This window comes from Oncorhynchus mykiss, chromosome 12 (genome assembly GCF_057628025.1).
Source record: "Oncorhynchus mykiss isolate SJ-2025 chromosome 12, ASM5762802v1, whole genome shotgun sequence".
Taxonomy (NCBI): Eukaryota; Metazoa; Chordata; class Actinopteri; order Salmoniformes; family Salmonidae; genus Oncorhynchus; species Oncorhynchus mykiss.
In genome coordinates this window covers 42,885,901-42,901,632 of record NC_143033.1, presented here as the reverse complement: position 1 = coordinate 42,901,632, position 15,732 = coordinate 42,885,901, and the positions used below count along the sequence as shown (strand labels likewise).

Below are 15,732 nucleotides of genomic sequence, written 5' to 3'. Positions count from 1 at the left end.
GCAAAGGTTCTGAATACTTATGTAAATAAGGTATTTCTGTTTTGTATTTTAATACATTTGCAGACATTTCTAAAAACCTGTCTTTGCTTTGGCAATTTGGGGTATTGTGTGTAGATTGAGGAATAAAAATATGTATTTGATACATTTTAGAATAAGGCTGTAAAGTAACAAAATGTGGAAAAAGTAGAAGGGTCTGAATAGTTTCCGAATGCACTGTATGTTATAAAATGAAAATCTGTGGCCCTTACCCGACCCTTACCCGCTAATATAGAAAATACGCTGTAAGGTACAGTCAGACACGGTGGACATTCTTTTGGACAGGGAGTGCAGGATTGTTTTTGTCTGATTTAGATGTTTCTGCTTATAATTTCCGACATTTGATAGGCTACTTGTTAGTCAACTTGTCTATAATTAGATACATCAAGTGAAACTTTATTTGTCACTGTGAAATTACTTACTTACAAGCCCTTAACCAACAGTGCAATTCAAGAAGAGTTAAGAAAATACAAAAGTAATAAAATAAAATAATGAGTCAATGTGTGGGGGTACAGGTTAGTTGAGGTCATTTGTAATTGTAGGTAGGGGGGAAGTGACTATGCATAGATAAGATCATAAAATGCGAATTAGAGCAGTGTACAAAACAAATGGAGGGGGGGGGGGGGGTTGTAAATGTAAATAATTTGGTGGCCATTTGGTTAAACCTCCTGTTGTGTTCCGGTCAAATTGGACCGATTTGCAAGTGTTCTCTCTGAAAAATATAGTTCATTTAATCTGATTGTCATAAGGTTCCATGACTTTGTCCACACAGGGCATCTGAACACACAAAATACATTAGGATTTGGGGTGTTTTATTTTGTACACTTGTGGTGTTCCCGGTCATTAGAATTTAATGGGTGAGACTACAATTAGTGTATAAAATTGGGTTAAGGCACATGCCCATTCATCAGATGGACACACTTCTTCTCCCAGACCCCCACATGCATGTGTTTGAGCGCACACACACACACACACACACACACACACACACACACACACACACACACACACACACTTCCATCCCCTTCTTGGCTCCCATGGCAACCCCCACGGGGACCTTTCCCCAATAGAATCTTTCCTCCACGGGAACCACACTTGTTGGCATTCTCACAAACAATCACAACATTGTTTCAATGATAGTAACTTTCATCGCAGCTCTGGTATATAAAGCGTTTTTGAGGCCTTGCGCACAATTAATTCTGTGGCAGAACAATGACCAAACGATATACTGTATGTGAGGTTCTTGATCATATTTTTGATCATGACACTGGTGAGGAGGACAGAGGCCAGGAAACTGACAGTGAAGATGTATTAGAGGAGGAAGTGTCAGAAGTTGAAGACACACAGAATATGATCCAGACCCGAGAGACAACCTATGTGGAACAACCCAGTGATGAGGAAGAGGGCCCTGCTGAGGTTGCTGTTACATTCCAGTGATGAGGAAGAGGGCCCTGCTGAGGTTGCTGTTACATTCCTGTCAAAGAATGGGAATTTGTCCTGGTCTTTATCCCCACCTGAGAGGAGAGGTTGGCTGTCGGCTGAAAATATTATCAGGATGACCCCAGGGTCAAATGTGATATGCCATATCCCGGGTTGATGACATAAAACTATTCCTGACAGAGTCAATCGAAACTATAGTGATAAACATGACCAACTTGGAGGGGAAACGCGTTTACAAAGACAACTGGAAGGAGGTAGACCGGACAGACGTCCAAGCATACGTGCGTCTCTTGATTTTGGCTGGTGTGTACAGAAACTAATCTAGCACCAGTTTATGGGATGCAGAGCCTGGTTGGGCAATTTTTCATGCAACTATGTCACTCCAGATAGTTCACGTGTTGTCACGGGTGATTCGCTTTGACAACCGTGATACAAGACCAGGCCACTGTCAACAAAACAAGCTGGCAGCGATCAGAGAGGTTTGGCACAAGTGGGTGGAGCGCCTGCCACTCATCTATAAACCAAGTCCAGGCACATACAACAACCACCACGTATTGTCCAACATGTGCATGAGGACACACAAAATGTAACCACCATTGATTGACAGATTGTGAACATTTACATGTTTTTGTCATTGATAGTAATACTGTTATTGTTGCTGCTGTTCTTTAATGTGTTCAGACATTCATTTTGTAATATGGTAAAGTTTTCATGTGTAGTTTTGGGCCTATGTCCTTTCTTTACTAATAAAATCATACCGGTCAGTTTTGACCGGGAACACAACAGATGTTATTTAGTATCACTATTAACATTTTTGCAATGGTTTCAAAACAAATCTCCTTGTTAAACGTTGACACAAAGTAGTCTGTGATAAATAGAACAATATGTTTCATCTGAGTATTTGTTATAGTCAAAATAATCCATACATTATGCATGTTTCACTCAAAAACGAGTTGTATGAGCTCAGGTCAATGAGGCCTACAGGCCATAAATAGCAAATGGAAGTGACAAACGTGAAATGTTCACAAGAATGTACATTCATATAAAGATCTAACACAACATTAGGTGATAATATATGTATTATTATGGATTTATAAATCAGCTATAATGGGGGCGGTCATTTTGGACCGGGAACACAGAATTAATTAACATGAAACAAACACAACAGGGTTAATTGTTCAGTAATCTTATGGCTTGGGTGTAGAAGCTTTTAAGGGGTCTTTTTGTCCTAGACTTGGCGCTCCGGTACCGCTTGCCGTAGAGAAAGCAGTCTATGACTTGGGTGACTAGAGTCTCTGACAATTTTATGGGCTTTCCTCTGACACCGCCTATTATATAGGTCCTGGATGGCAGGACGCTTGGCCCCAGTGATGTACTGGGCCGCATGCACTACCCTCTGTAGCGCCTTACGGTCAGATGCCGAGCAGTTGCCATACCAGACTGTGATGCAACCGGTCAGGATACTCTTGATGGTGCAGCTGTAGAATCTTTTGAGGATCTGGGGACCATGCAGCTTCTCTTCTGTTATTATATGTTGTCCTAGAAGACTAAATAAACCCTTGCTCACCAGAATAATGTCATAAATCGATAGAATGTATGCTTCAATCTTGTTGACATCGGTAAATATGTCTCCGTCATCTCTGTTTCTTTCACGGAGCAAAGACGTTTAGGGACCGGGGAGAAAATGCAATAACTCAACCCCTAAAAAACTGGAACCTTTTAAAAATGTCTAAATGACATCAGTTTGTAAGGAAATAAAAAGCTGTGAAAATGACTCATTCAAGACTGTAAATTAATAACAATGATTCATTCTTTTTTCATTCAATAATTGTAATGTAAATGGTGTACAGTGCAACACAATGGTGCAGTTATCTAAATTATCAGCAGCCGATTTAAAATTCTAACTGTCGCATAATAGTGACTAACTTCTGCTAAACTTGAGAGGTACATCCCAGCCTCCTCTACAGTTGAATACATTCTGCGAGGCACGCTAAGTGACTTTGAAAAGTATACTTTCTTCAAAAATGCAGTCATTTTAGCTTTGAAGGACAGTTCAAACAGACTGACAGAAGTATGTTGCGTCAAAAACTTGGATGAAAGGCTCCTTGGAAAACGTTATTTACCAAAAACAAGCACTTCAGACTGGCAGAGGTTAGAGGAAGAAGGAGCTTCACAGCAGGAGGCCTGTTATTACAAACACTATGTCCACTTGTTATTCAGTGCCTCTGTCATGTCTGTGAAGTGTGTGTGTGTATGTAAGAGTCAGCAGCTTGTGTTTCAGTGTCTGCAATATGCATTGGGGGCTGTGTGTGTGTGTGTGTGTGTGTGTGTGTGTGTGTGTGTGTGTGTGTGTGTGTGTGTGTGTGTGTGTGTGTGTGTGTGTGTGTGTGTGTGTGTGTGTGTGTGTGTGTGTGTGTGTGTGTGTGTGTGTGTGTGTGTGTGTGTGTAGAGTATACACCCCTTCACCACTGGATAGAAGGACTGACCCAAAACAATTGAATGGCAAAAACAAAGAGAGGGGGTATGGGGAAAGAGCGGAGGGAGGAGGAGGGCGGGGGACCTGCCCCTTTTGCCCCCCAAGCGTAGTCCTTTTGTATGCAGATACCCCCAACAATAAATCCATTACTGAGGTGGTCTAATCTGTGTGGCCAGCTAATAGAGACATTGTCTGCCCTGGAAGAGGATTACTTTAATCTAGTAATGGTCTGCCTTGGCCTATGTTAGGGGAGCATGGGGCCATGAGGACCCCCTTTGTCCAGTGGGGCAGTTGCCCCCATTCTCCCTAATTCCCCCCACTGCCCTCTCTGCTTTGTCTACTGTACTCAAGCCATCTGGAGAAAACCAAAAACAAAAAAAGCTGCTCCACCACAACAGTAGTCTTCTCACAATCATCAAGGATATGAGAATTGAGAATACTAATCAAAGTCTGATAAGTAATTTCAAATTAAGTTTCAAAAGGTGTTTAAGAGAGGAGGAATCCCAAGCAATATATTTAAGTGGGTTTCATGGCTTTAAAATAAAAACATTAAAAAATACATCACCGCCTGGGGAAATGGCGTAAAAGAAGTGTAGGGGGACAATGGTTCAGTCGGTGTGATGTTTATGTGAGAATGCAGCCCGGAGGCACTGTCGTTGAACAAAGAGTTGATGAGATGCCAAACATATAAAGGTCTCAGCCATTTGCAAAAAGCTGTATGACAATAACATTGCCATAAAATGCGCATAAACAAAACATAAAACGCTTAATTGAACTAAATTATTTTATTTATTTATTAAGTCACCCTTAAATCTTTTCAGAAAATGTGACATCCCACCATGTTTCCCAAAGCCAAAATGGTAGATCTAGTATTTTCGTAGTACCGTATCCAGAAGAGAAACTTGATATTGTTGTGCCTTTACTGTAAAATATATTCAATTAAATTGGTTATCTAAAGTTGGAAGGCGTGCAAAAAGATCAAATGCGTCATGCAGGTTTACTCAAAGAATGTGTGTGGGCTCGGAAGCTTTCTTGGTGCCCACCATTCAATGAGGGACAGCTTGCCAAATCCCATACACTTCTAGATCCGCCTTCCCTCAGGAGCCAACGCTGGGTTAAACTAGTTCTGAACATAGTCTGTAGAATGACTCACGCACACACAACAGCAGAGAGACATGACAGAAATGCAGAATCTGGACTGGGACTGGGCAGTGAGCAAGAGTGCAAGCTACAGATATAGGATCTTAATTTGAGCCAGTTTGCTATAGCAGAAAAATAATCCTGCAGCACAGGAAATGTGAATTATTATTATGTGGATTATAATTAATATAATGTTTTTGTAGGGATTGATCCATTTTTCATTGGGGCCAATAAATAATTTTTAAGTGTAAATTAGAAACTTTAAACCTTGAGGACACTACAGTTTGCATCTCCTGCCATGCAGGAAAATTCCTGCAACAACAGGATGATGAAATTAAGATACGACATCTGTATATTGGGTGCCCACGTTGGTGGTAAGAAACAGGTCGGTTTTCAATAATTGTATATGTGCTTATTCACTCCATTGTTGGTAAATAGCAGTTTCTTTCTCCCAGACAGACCAACCGCCACATCGGGGGATTTGGAATAGACGTTTACGCAAACACAGCCAGGCCAGTGACAATGCCAGACACCGCACCGTTCTAGCATCTAAAAGAATATGCCAACCAATTACACTGTTGGGTCATTGACACCTTTGTACACTACTGAAATGTTTTATTATTTACAATGGTGTTCTACCCCGGCCAAACCCGGACGATGCTGGGCCAATTGTGCGCCCGCCCTATGGGACTCCCAATCACGGCCGGATGTGATACAGCCTGGATTCAAACCAGAGACTGTAATGATGCCTCTTGCACTGAGATGCAGTGCCTTAGACCACTGCGCCACTCGGGAGCCCTAAATTGAGGTACATGTCATCACATTTGTGTATTGGATAGAGATAGGATAGGAGGCAGATTAAATAGGAGGCTGTTTATGTGTGTTCCTACAGGTGTAGGATCTTAATGCGAACAGGCGAACATTCCTGTAATGCAGGAAATTAAAAGCTAGTAGTATATTTAAAAAAAACTTCTGAAGTTTGTAATTTCCACTTTGAAATTTCAGACTTGATATTTCCTTTTGAAAAATGGATCAACCCCTACAAAAATTCACATTTCCTGTTGCTGCAGGATTATTTTCCTGCTTTAGCAAACTGGATCAAATTAAGATTCTACATCTGTATGCTATTCAATTCCCCTGGGTGATGCCAACTTCCTTAGTTCGCTGTATAAGTTATGCTAGGCTCTCCTGACTTTGTGCATCATGTAGTTGTTGTTGGTTGCAGCTGAGATAGACTGGCAGGCTAGTCATCTCTGACACTTCAGTTTCATCTCGGAAACGGTCAAGACCACTGCGTCAGTGGATGAGCATCCTGCTGTCTCAGTCCAGTCATGACATATGGGCACCTTCTGGGCAGCGTGATGGCTTCCAATGAACACTTGGCCCAGGAACAGATGGCAAAGGTGTACTTTCTACTGACCCTCTGCCCACTGCAGTGCCCAGTTCTCATCAAATGTGCTGATCGCTGTTAACCCTGTGCCCATTAATGTGCCTTGCACATGAAGACTCCCAAACAACTCCCTCTAGCATGGCACAGAAAGGGGGGATGGCGAGTTCAACTACACCCGTTTCCCCCACGTCAACAAACTCCAAACCAGATGGATCTGTGACAAATCCATTTAGATCCAGTCGAATGACTTAAGCTCTTCTCTGACCTTTCCAACTCTGGAGCGGTGGTCATCTTAAGGTGAATTTCAGCTCAGAGAATTCATAAAAAAAAACATATTGTAGAAATCAATAGAGAGTTTAAACGTCTGTTTGCTCGGTCATTTGCGCAGGGTCAAACGCAGCTAAATCCCCTTGAAATGTGCTTTTAATACAACAGCATACGGTATTGTTCTATCGTTAGGCAAAGGCCATATTGAACGCCCAAAGTGTAATGCGTCTGTCAATGAAAAGTTCCCAGAGTCAATTAAGCGAAAACTTGACTTTGAAACGGCCTCTCGGCTGGCAGGCAGCGGGCTCCTGGGGAAGAGGACAACACAACAAAATAAATGGAATAATAAAGCAGCCGTCAGTAGAACTATAAACAGCACCATATTCACCGAGCCTGACCCCACACGAGTTCCCTTGGGGACAAGAATGGGAGTTGATCTATTTTCACAACTGCAACTCATTTCCAAACAACATGCTTCTGAGATAACCTGAACAAATCGAAGGAATTCTGTAATCACAGTATAACCCGGTTACAGGACTCCGATTCAACGCGTAATAATCGACCTCGCACATCTAGGAAATACATCTTGCCTAATACTCCTACACTTGCCTAACAGTTTGGGAACTAACAGAATCTGACAGACGGTCGAGGTCAGTAGGAGGGTCTGGTGCATTTAACAGTGTGGTGGTATAGCCCGCGCAGATAGTGATCTGTATCCATGAGAGATAATGGAGCTTGATTAGTCACAATGGTCGGAGTGGGATTTTATTGTTCTATTGTAAACCTGGATGCTTCTTCTGTAACCCAGGACACACAATGGCCCTGCAGATGCCCCAGCATTCATTAGCATGGGGGCAGGGGTAGTATGTGTGTGGTGGGGGGGACAGTTCCTCACACCACCTGTTGTCATGTCCTCTTGACCCCCATCCTCTCCAGACACACACACACACACACCACTGGCCACAGGCCACCAGCACGGGCCTCAGTCTCATTAGCCCCAGTCTGGTCTTATTAATTCATGATCCTCTGAGGAGGACAGGTTTGGCCGGTGGGCCCAGCTCATTGACCACCAGACGGAAGGGGGACCAGAGGGACCAGCCAGAGGGTCCTGGCCTCACCTTGGCCATCTGACCCCTCCTTTTGTGTTTAGCCCCCCTGGACATAGTCCTGTCCTCTGCCCTTTCCTCAGCCCCCACAAGCCTGGCAGCAGGCACATTGATTCCATTAGTTAAGCCTGGACACACAGGAGGGCTCAAACAGTCTAAACTCAAAAAACAGACCGATCCAGAGAGATCAACTCCTAGACTAACCAACTCAGAGACTAATTAAGAGACAGGGCAACTCAGAAACAGACTAGCTCAGAGAGATCTACTCCTGAAGGGCTTCAAAGAGAGAGAAGACCATATCTTCTAGCACAGTACCAGTGGGCACTTTAAGTGGAAACACATTGGCACACAAAGGCATTTGACATAGCTGATCCCTGGAGACCAGATACTTGGAGAACTACCTCAGGTAGTTGACTTTCAGACTGGCAAAGCCAGTTGTAACCGAAAAGTTTTATCGAAACGGGTGCTTTCACGATCAGAGTGAAAGAAAACAGGCAATTGCCACTCGTCCAATTACGAGCAAAAAAAAAAAAAAGATTTCTCAAAGATCTCTTGAAGAGGGCAACAGAGAAAATGCATCAACGGATACAAATTGCTTTGGAACCACTGATTGGTACACCTGGCAAGAAAATATGTCATAATCTGCTGAACTCTACAGGCCGGGGCCTGTATTTCTGCTCTTAGCTGGACGTGAGGTTGGAAATTGCTCAGTGTGGAGCGTGAAGCAGTTATGGAGCACCATTTCCCATATTGGCCCTGACCCATCGGATTAATAACAGAGGGCAGCCAGCCTGGAGCTGCCTGAGGAGAGCGTGCCCTGTAGCAGCTTGGCCATTTGAAGAGGGGAGGAGGGCAACTCAGACACCCTTATCTGCCAAGTAACCCCCTTCCTAATCCCTTAAAACCTCCAAATACATTTTCTGGAGGAGCGGTGTGTGTGTGTGTGTGTGTGTGTGTGTGTGTGTGTGTGTGTGTGTGTGTGTGTGTGTGTGTGTGTGTTTGTGTGTGTGTGTGTGTGTGTGTGTGTGTTTGCGTGCGTGCACATCTTACTTCCGGAGCATTGGCCCCAGGGCTGTCTCGTGGTTGGGGTCGCCCAGAGAGGAACCACTCTCCTCTGAGATGGTTGGGAGTTTTAGGGTGAACGATATTGGCCAGGGCTAAGCTCCATAAAAGGAGGGTTGAAAGCATTTGACTTTCACTGCTCCCTCCTGTTTTGAGGGACAGTCTGTCATGGGGCAAAGACGGCCTTCACAATAATTGAATTGTGTACATTGCTGTTTACTGGGGCTCTCCAACCCTGTTCCTGGAGAGCTAGCCTTCTGTTAGTTTTCGCTCCAACCCCAGTTGTAACTAACCTGATTCAGCTTAGTAACCAGCTAATTATTAGAATCAGATTGCTAGATTGGGGTTGGAGTGAAAACGTCCTGGACAGTAGCTCTCCAGAACAGGGTTGAAGAGCCCTGCTGTATACAAACAGTTTGTCGGATAAGAAAGAGTGAGCAAATGGCAGCTCTTGAAAAAGGAATGGGGTAACTGTAGCCTACCAGGCTTCATTCTAAAGCACTGAAAACCAGGCAACCAATACAAACCAAGAAACTATCCTCAACTCATATCAGGGAAAACTATTCATAAAACAGCAACAACAAAAAATACTGAAATACGCAAATTACCCGTTGTGTTATCAAACGGAATTACATAATGAAATCCTAATGCAATAGCGCATCGGCTAATCTAATAGTGAAATCAAATTGGCCGTCCACGTTTTATTTGAGCAGAGCAGATTGCAGCAGTGCCCTGTTGTGAAAAGCTGCCATTCTCACAGGGTTTTCTATAGTGTGTGATGTGTGTGTGTGTGTGTGTGTGTGTGTGTGTGTGTGTGTGTGTGTGTGTGTGTGTGTGTGTGTGTGTCCGCGCATGCTTGTGTCTGGGTGGCGCGAATGTGTGTGTGTGTGTCATGATTTCAGGAGCTAACATCTGTTACCTGGAAACAGCCACTTGTTGGCTGTTCTATCTTCACTTTCCAGTGACAGTTGTTACATTTTGCTTGTGCTAAGGATTGCCTCTCCTCTCTGTCAATGCTATGCAGTGCTATACTTTATCAATTTCTGCCAACTTGGCTCAAACACACCTCTCTATCCTCAAAAGCCAAAATGGCCAAGGCACTTACTTGCCACTTCCAGTGACGCGTTGCGACTGACGGCCTCGCCTAGGTAGTTGCGTGCCACGCACACATAGACCCCCTCGTCGGGTTTGCTCCGTCGACCATGGACGATACGCAGAAAGAACAGGGAGCCGCTGGGCAGCAGCATACGGTGGGAGCGCGGATCTTCCCTATCCGTCTCCACTCGTTCGCCATCTTTGTACCACTCCACCATGGGGCTAGGACGCCCCTCTGCCTTGCAGTTGAGGGTGGCCGGCTCGCCCTTGGACACGATCAGGTCAGAGGGGTGCTCCACGATTCGCGGAGGGGCATCCTCCAACCTGGGTCGGGATCCTGGAATAGAGAGAGCGGGTAAAGAATTAAGTGTACTCTGTTGTAGAGGTCTTGACGGTTTCAACAGACCCAAAATTCCGAGACCTGACCCAGAACAGATCCAGACTTTTGTCTTGGATCTGGATTGGGGTCTGATATAATTGGGTCTCGGATATGTGCAATTAAAATTGATTTACCGACTGAACCCAATTGGACCTGTCCTCTGTTAATTTAGTGTTAGTAGGATGAGAACTGAGCAATTACAATTCAATAAAACGTATAGCTTATGTCCAGCTGAAACTGGTTCTGGCTGCTCACCTCACATGCACCTGCTGCTGAGGAGAGAGAGAAGAGAGAGAGTAAAAGGAGCCCTGGCCTAGGCTACTGTTGATTGCGATCATGGAGTAGTTTTTCATTGAAGTATAACAAAAGTTGGAGGAGAAAGAGTATAGTGAAAAGTATCTGACAAGGTTAATGCCTTTGGGGACAAATGTTTATATTGTAGTGGACAAAGAGGAGAAAAACATTGCCACGGCCAAATTGCCACGGCCAATTTTCTACCTTTTCATTTATTTATTTTCGTATTTATTATCAATTGTTTAGTAATTATTATCATCATTGTAAATTATTATTATAATTATTATTATTATAGGCCTATGTAATAATGTAAAACTGTTATTTAAATATCCTATGCCAAAAGTGTTTTGTTTCATTTTGTTGAGAAATTTAATTGACTAAATTCAGTTGTGTCTTTTAAATTTGGTGCTCCGTTTAGTTTAAGGTTAAAAGTAGGCCTGTTGTAATATAAATAGCATTAGCCTATTGCTGTCATTGGTTGGGTAGGCCTACAGTAGATAATCATCTTTGTTGGTAATAGCTGCAATATAGGCCTAGACTGTTCAAAACTTTTTTTAAGGTTTCATTGAGCCATTTTTATTGGCCAAATGAAGTTCCAGCTGGAATGTTGTGTTGCCACAATATAATACAATTACCGGAAGGCCTACTATGCTACTCACACTCAAACCATGAAAAGGAAAAACCAAAGAGGGCAAGATGCAAAACTTAATTTAATGCTGCAATATAATAACCTGATGTAATTTTTTTTGTTGATATTACCCTAAAAGATAAGCAACTTTAATGAAGGTTTGGTGTGGTATGGCTATTATTAGGCTTAGCTACTGCAGGCCTATGAAGGCAGTGCAAACTGGCTGAGGAGTATTTTTCTCTGCTCTGCTGAAGGGTATTTTTCTGCACTCATACTGGAGTAATAAAGGTCTTGTGAAATGTACATATATTTGGGGGATTTATCAGGGGGTGCACCCTAAGCTCCCCTGAGAATTCAGACCCCTTGACTTTTTCCACATCTTTTTACATCACAGCCTTGTTTTAAAAATGATTAAATATTTTTCCCCCTCATCAATCTACACACAACACCCCATAATGACAAAGCAAAAACAGTTTTTTTAGACATTTTTGCAGATCTATTAGGAAAAAACCCTGAAATATTACATTTACGTAAGTATTCAGACCCTTTACTCAGTACTTTGTTGAAGCACCTTTGGCAGTGATTACAGCCTCAAGTCTTCTTGGGTACGACACTACAAGCTTGGCCCACCTGTATTTGGGGAGTTGAATTTCGATCAGGTTCAAGTCCAGCTTTGTTTGGGCCACTCAAGGACATTCAGAGACTTGTCCCGATGCCACTCCTGCATAGTCTTGGCTGTGTGCTTAGTGTAGTTGTCCTGTTGGATGGTGAACCTTTGCCCCAGTCTGAGGTCCTGAGCGCTCTGAAGCAGGTTTTCAACAAAGATCTCTCTGTACTTTGCTCTGTTCATCTTTCCCTCATTCCTAACCAGCAGTCCCTGCCACTGAAAATCATCATGGTGCCACCAGCATGCTTCACCGTAGAGATGGTGCCAGGTTTCCTCCAGACGTGACGCTTGGCATTCAGGCCAAAGAGTTCAATCTTGGTGTCATCAGACCAGAGAATCTTGTTTCTCATGTCTGAGAGTCCTTTAGGTGCCTTTTGGCAAACTCCAAGCGGGCTGTCATGTGCCTTTTACTGTGGAGTGGCTTATGTCTGGCCTGATTGATGGAGTGTTACAGAGATGGTTGTCCTTCTGGAAGGTTCTCCACAGAGGAATACTGGAGCTCTGTCAGAGTGACCATCGGGTTCTTGGTCACCTGCCTGACCATGCCCCCCCCCTGCCGATTGCTCAGTTTGGCTGTGCAGCTAGCTCTAGGAAGAGTATTGGTGGTTCCAAACTTCTTCCATTTAAGAATGATGGAGGCCACTGTGTTCTTGGGGACCTTCAATGCTGCAGAAAGGTTTTGGTACCCTTCCCCAGATCTGTGCCTCGACACAATCCTGTTGCTTGTTTATTGGTGGCGCTGGCAAAGCCCAGTTGGAGGTTTCTTTCTCTCTCTATTTCTACTTTCAGATTTGGGTCTGTTTTCCACCTTTCGAAACGGGTCTCACTGTCCTCGGATCCATTTGGAATGGGTCTCGTTTAAAAAACATACATATTTATGCAGGTAGAAAAGCCACGGATCCATTTCGGAACGGATCCAACTTTTTGGACCGGCGAAGACCTCTACTCTGTTGTATGACTTGACTTGATTCATTTTAGCCCCTAGTGGAGGGATAGGGGGTTAAGTATTACTGTAATAGAGAATGTTGTCAGTAACTAGGCTAAAGTGGGAGAGGGGAAACAGCTCCTTGAGCGTGCACTCGCCTACAGGGGAGGTTGGGAGAGGGTTGGTGCTAATCACAATGTGGTAAAAGGAGAGGGTTCATTTCCCTGTGAGCTCCACCAAGCCCTCGAACATGGCCTCTTTTTACAGTAGAGACACTCCACACAAGGGCTGAGTGGGCGGCACACAACAGAATAAACAAGTCAACAACCCACACATTCAATTTTTGCTCCCCTAACAGTCGACACTCAAACACGTCAACAACACGTGAAAAACACATTTTCATCATTCAAACTGTCAGTTCTGAGAAAACGAAGACAAGTTGAGTAATGTTCTCCACATGTGTCACTATTCTGCATTCATATCAACTTGATGGCTGAGAAATTACATGCTCTAAATTCAACTATCAAACAAAATGCATCTCCGGCTCAGAGGGGAGACGCATGAAACGTATCAATAAATTAAAGTGTCCCGGGTTTTTAGAAATTCACAGAAAGGAATGTGGGGGGACTGCCGATGGTTTTGTTTTGCATAAGAGAGAGAGTGAGAGACAGAGAGAGACACAGAGAGAGCGAGAGAGAGATATACAGAGACAGAGAGAGAGACGGAGAGATATACAGAGACAGAGAGAGAGACAGAGAGATATACAGAGAGATATACAGAGACAGAGAGATAGAGAGAGAGATATACAGAGACAGAGAGAGAGATATACAGAGACAGAGAGAGAGATATACAGAGACAGAGAGACAGAGAGACAGAGAGATATACAGAGACAGAGAGATAGACAGACAGACAGACAGAGAAAAGGTCATTCCATGCAGCAGGTTTTGTTGCTGGAGTGCTTTGAAATTGCTTCCCTCTCTTTCTCCCAATTTGATTGACAGTGTGTTGGCGAGACAATTATGGATGAATAACAACAACGGCGCAAAGACTAGCACTGTTGGGCGAGAAGGAATTTTCCACAGAGAGTCCTTTTAGGGATGACACAGGGAGATGACACATATCTCTCCCGATATTTGTCTGAATAATTACTGAGATGCACCGATGCCAATTATTACGGTTTTGATGACTTTGTTGTTGTTTTTTATTTCACAACAGTTAGGGACGCCAAAAGTTTTTTTTTGTCGGCAAACCAAGATGGAAGATGGGGCTCTCAAGAGTTCTCCACAGGGCCAGGTGTGAAAATGTGGGTTCCAACCGTGTCTGATAACAACTGATAAGAGGGCGGCAAATGCCTTTCCCTCCACGGTCGAATACTCCAGGGTTATAGGATTAACAAGTCAAAGGTAGAAGGCATTTAGTTGATGGAGGAGATACAGACTATTGTATTGAGTGATGGACCCTCACTCAAACCAATTATCTTCTTATAGAAGGAACGTGTGGACTCTTGATGTAAAGGAAATGGTGGTAGATGGACTTTTGAAGGAATTTCGAGTCAGATGTAAAACATCAATTTTCATGCGATAGCTTGACCTGCAGTGTGTGACTAACATCTCAGTGTATCATGGGCCTTTACCATACAGAATGATAGGCCTTTCAAAGCAAACTCTCGAACTGGCTGCTTAATGCTTGCATACTGCCTCCGTCATTTATTTTGTATCAAACCTTTTTTTTAACTAGGCAAGTCAGTTAATTAAGAACAAATTCTTATTTACAATGACGGCCTACCAAAAGGCAAAAGGCCTCCTGCGAGGACGGGGGCCTGGCATTAAAAATACAAATAAAATATGACAAAACACGCAAGAGAAGATGAGAGACACCACGACACTACATAAAGAGAGACCTAAGACAACAACATAGCATGGCAGCAACACATGACAACACAGCACAACATGGTAGCAGCACAAAACATGGTACAATCATTATAGGGCACAGACAACAGCACAAAGGGCAAGAAGTTAGAGACAACAATACATCACACAAAGCAGCCACAACTGTCAGTAAGAGTGTCCATGATTGGGTCTTTGAATGAAGAGACGGAGATAAAACTGTCCAGTTTGAGTGTTTGTTGCAGCTCGTTCCAGTCGCCAGCTGCAGTGATCTGAAAGGACGAGCGACCCAGGGATGTGTGTGCTATGGGGACCTTTAACAGAATGTGACTGGCAGAACGGGTGTTGTATGTGGAGGATGAGGGCTGCAGTAGGTATCTCAGATAGGGGGAGTGAGGCCTAACAGGGTTTTAAAAATAAGCTTCATCCAATGGGTCTTGTGACGGGTATACAGAGATGACCAGTTTAAAGAGTACAGAGTGCAGTGATGTGTCCTATAAGGACCATTGGTGGCAAATTGGATGGCTGAATGGTAAAGAACATCTAGCCGCTGGAGAGCACCCTTACCTGCCGATCTATAAATTATGTTTCCGTAATCTAGCATTGGTAGGATTGTCATCTGAATCAGGGTTAGTTTGGCAGCTGGGATGAAAGAGGAGCGATTACGATAGAGGAAACCTAGTCTAGATTTAACCTTAGCCTGCAACTATGATATGTGCTGAGAGAAGGACAGTGTACCGTCTAGCCATGCTCTCAAGTACTTGAAGTGACTACCTCAAGCTCTAAACCCTCAGAGGTAGTAATCACACAAATGATGTCAATTAGCCTGTCAGAAGCTTCTAAAGTCATGACTTAATTTTCTGGAATTTTCCAAGCTGTTTAAAGGCACAGTCAATTTAGTGTATGTAAACTTCTGACACACTGGAAATAATCTGTCTGTA

At 43.5% G+C, this 15,732-nt stretch overlaps 1 protein-coding gene across 3 annotated transcripts in view; it reads right to left on the bottom strand.

The window, feature by feature from the left end:
• The window catches only part of robo3 (roundabout, axon guidance receptor, homolog 3 (Drosophila)), a 129,542-nt gene that overhangs the window by 95,602 nt on the left and 18,208 nt on the right, over positions 1-15,732 (bottom strand). For all 3 annotated transcript variants that reach the window (XM_090192527.1, XM_090192529.1, XM_090192528.1), the window contains exon 2: positions 10,023-10,349. In XM_090192527.1, coding sequence (XP_090048653.1) covers positions 10,023-10,349 — 327 coding nt within the window. The remainder of the gene's footprint in view (positions 1-10,022; positions 10,350-15,732) is intronic.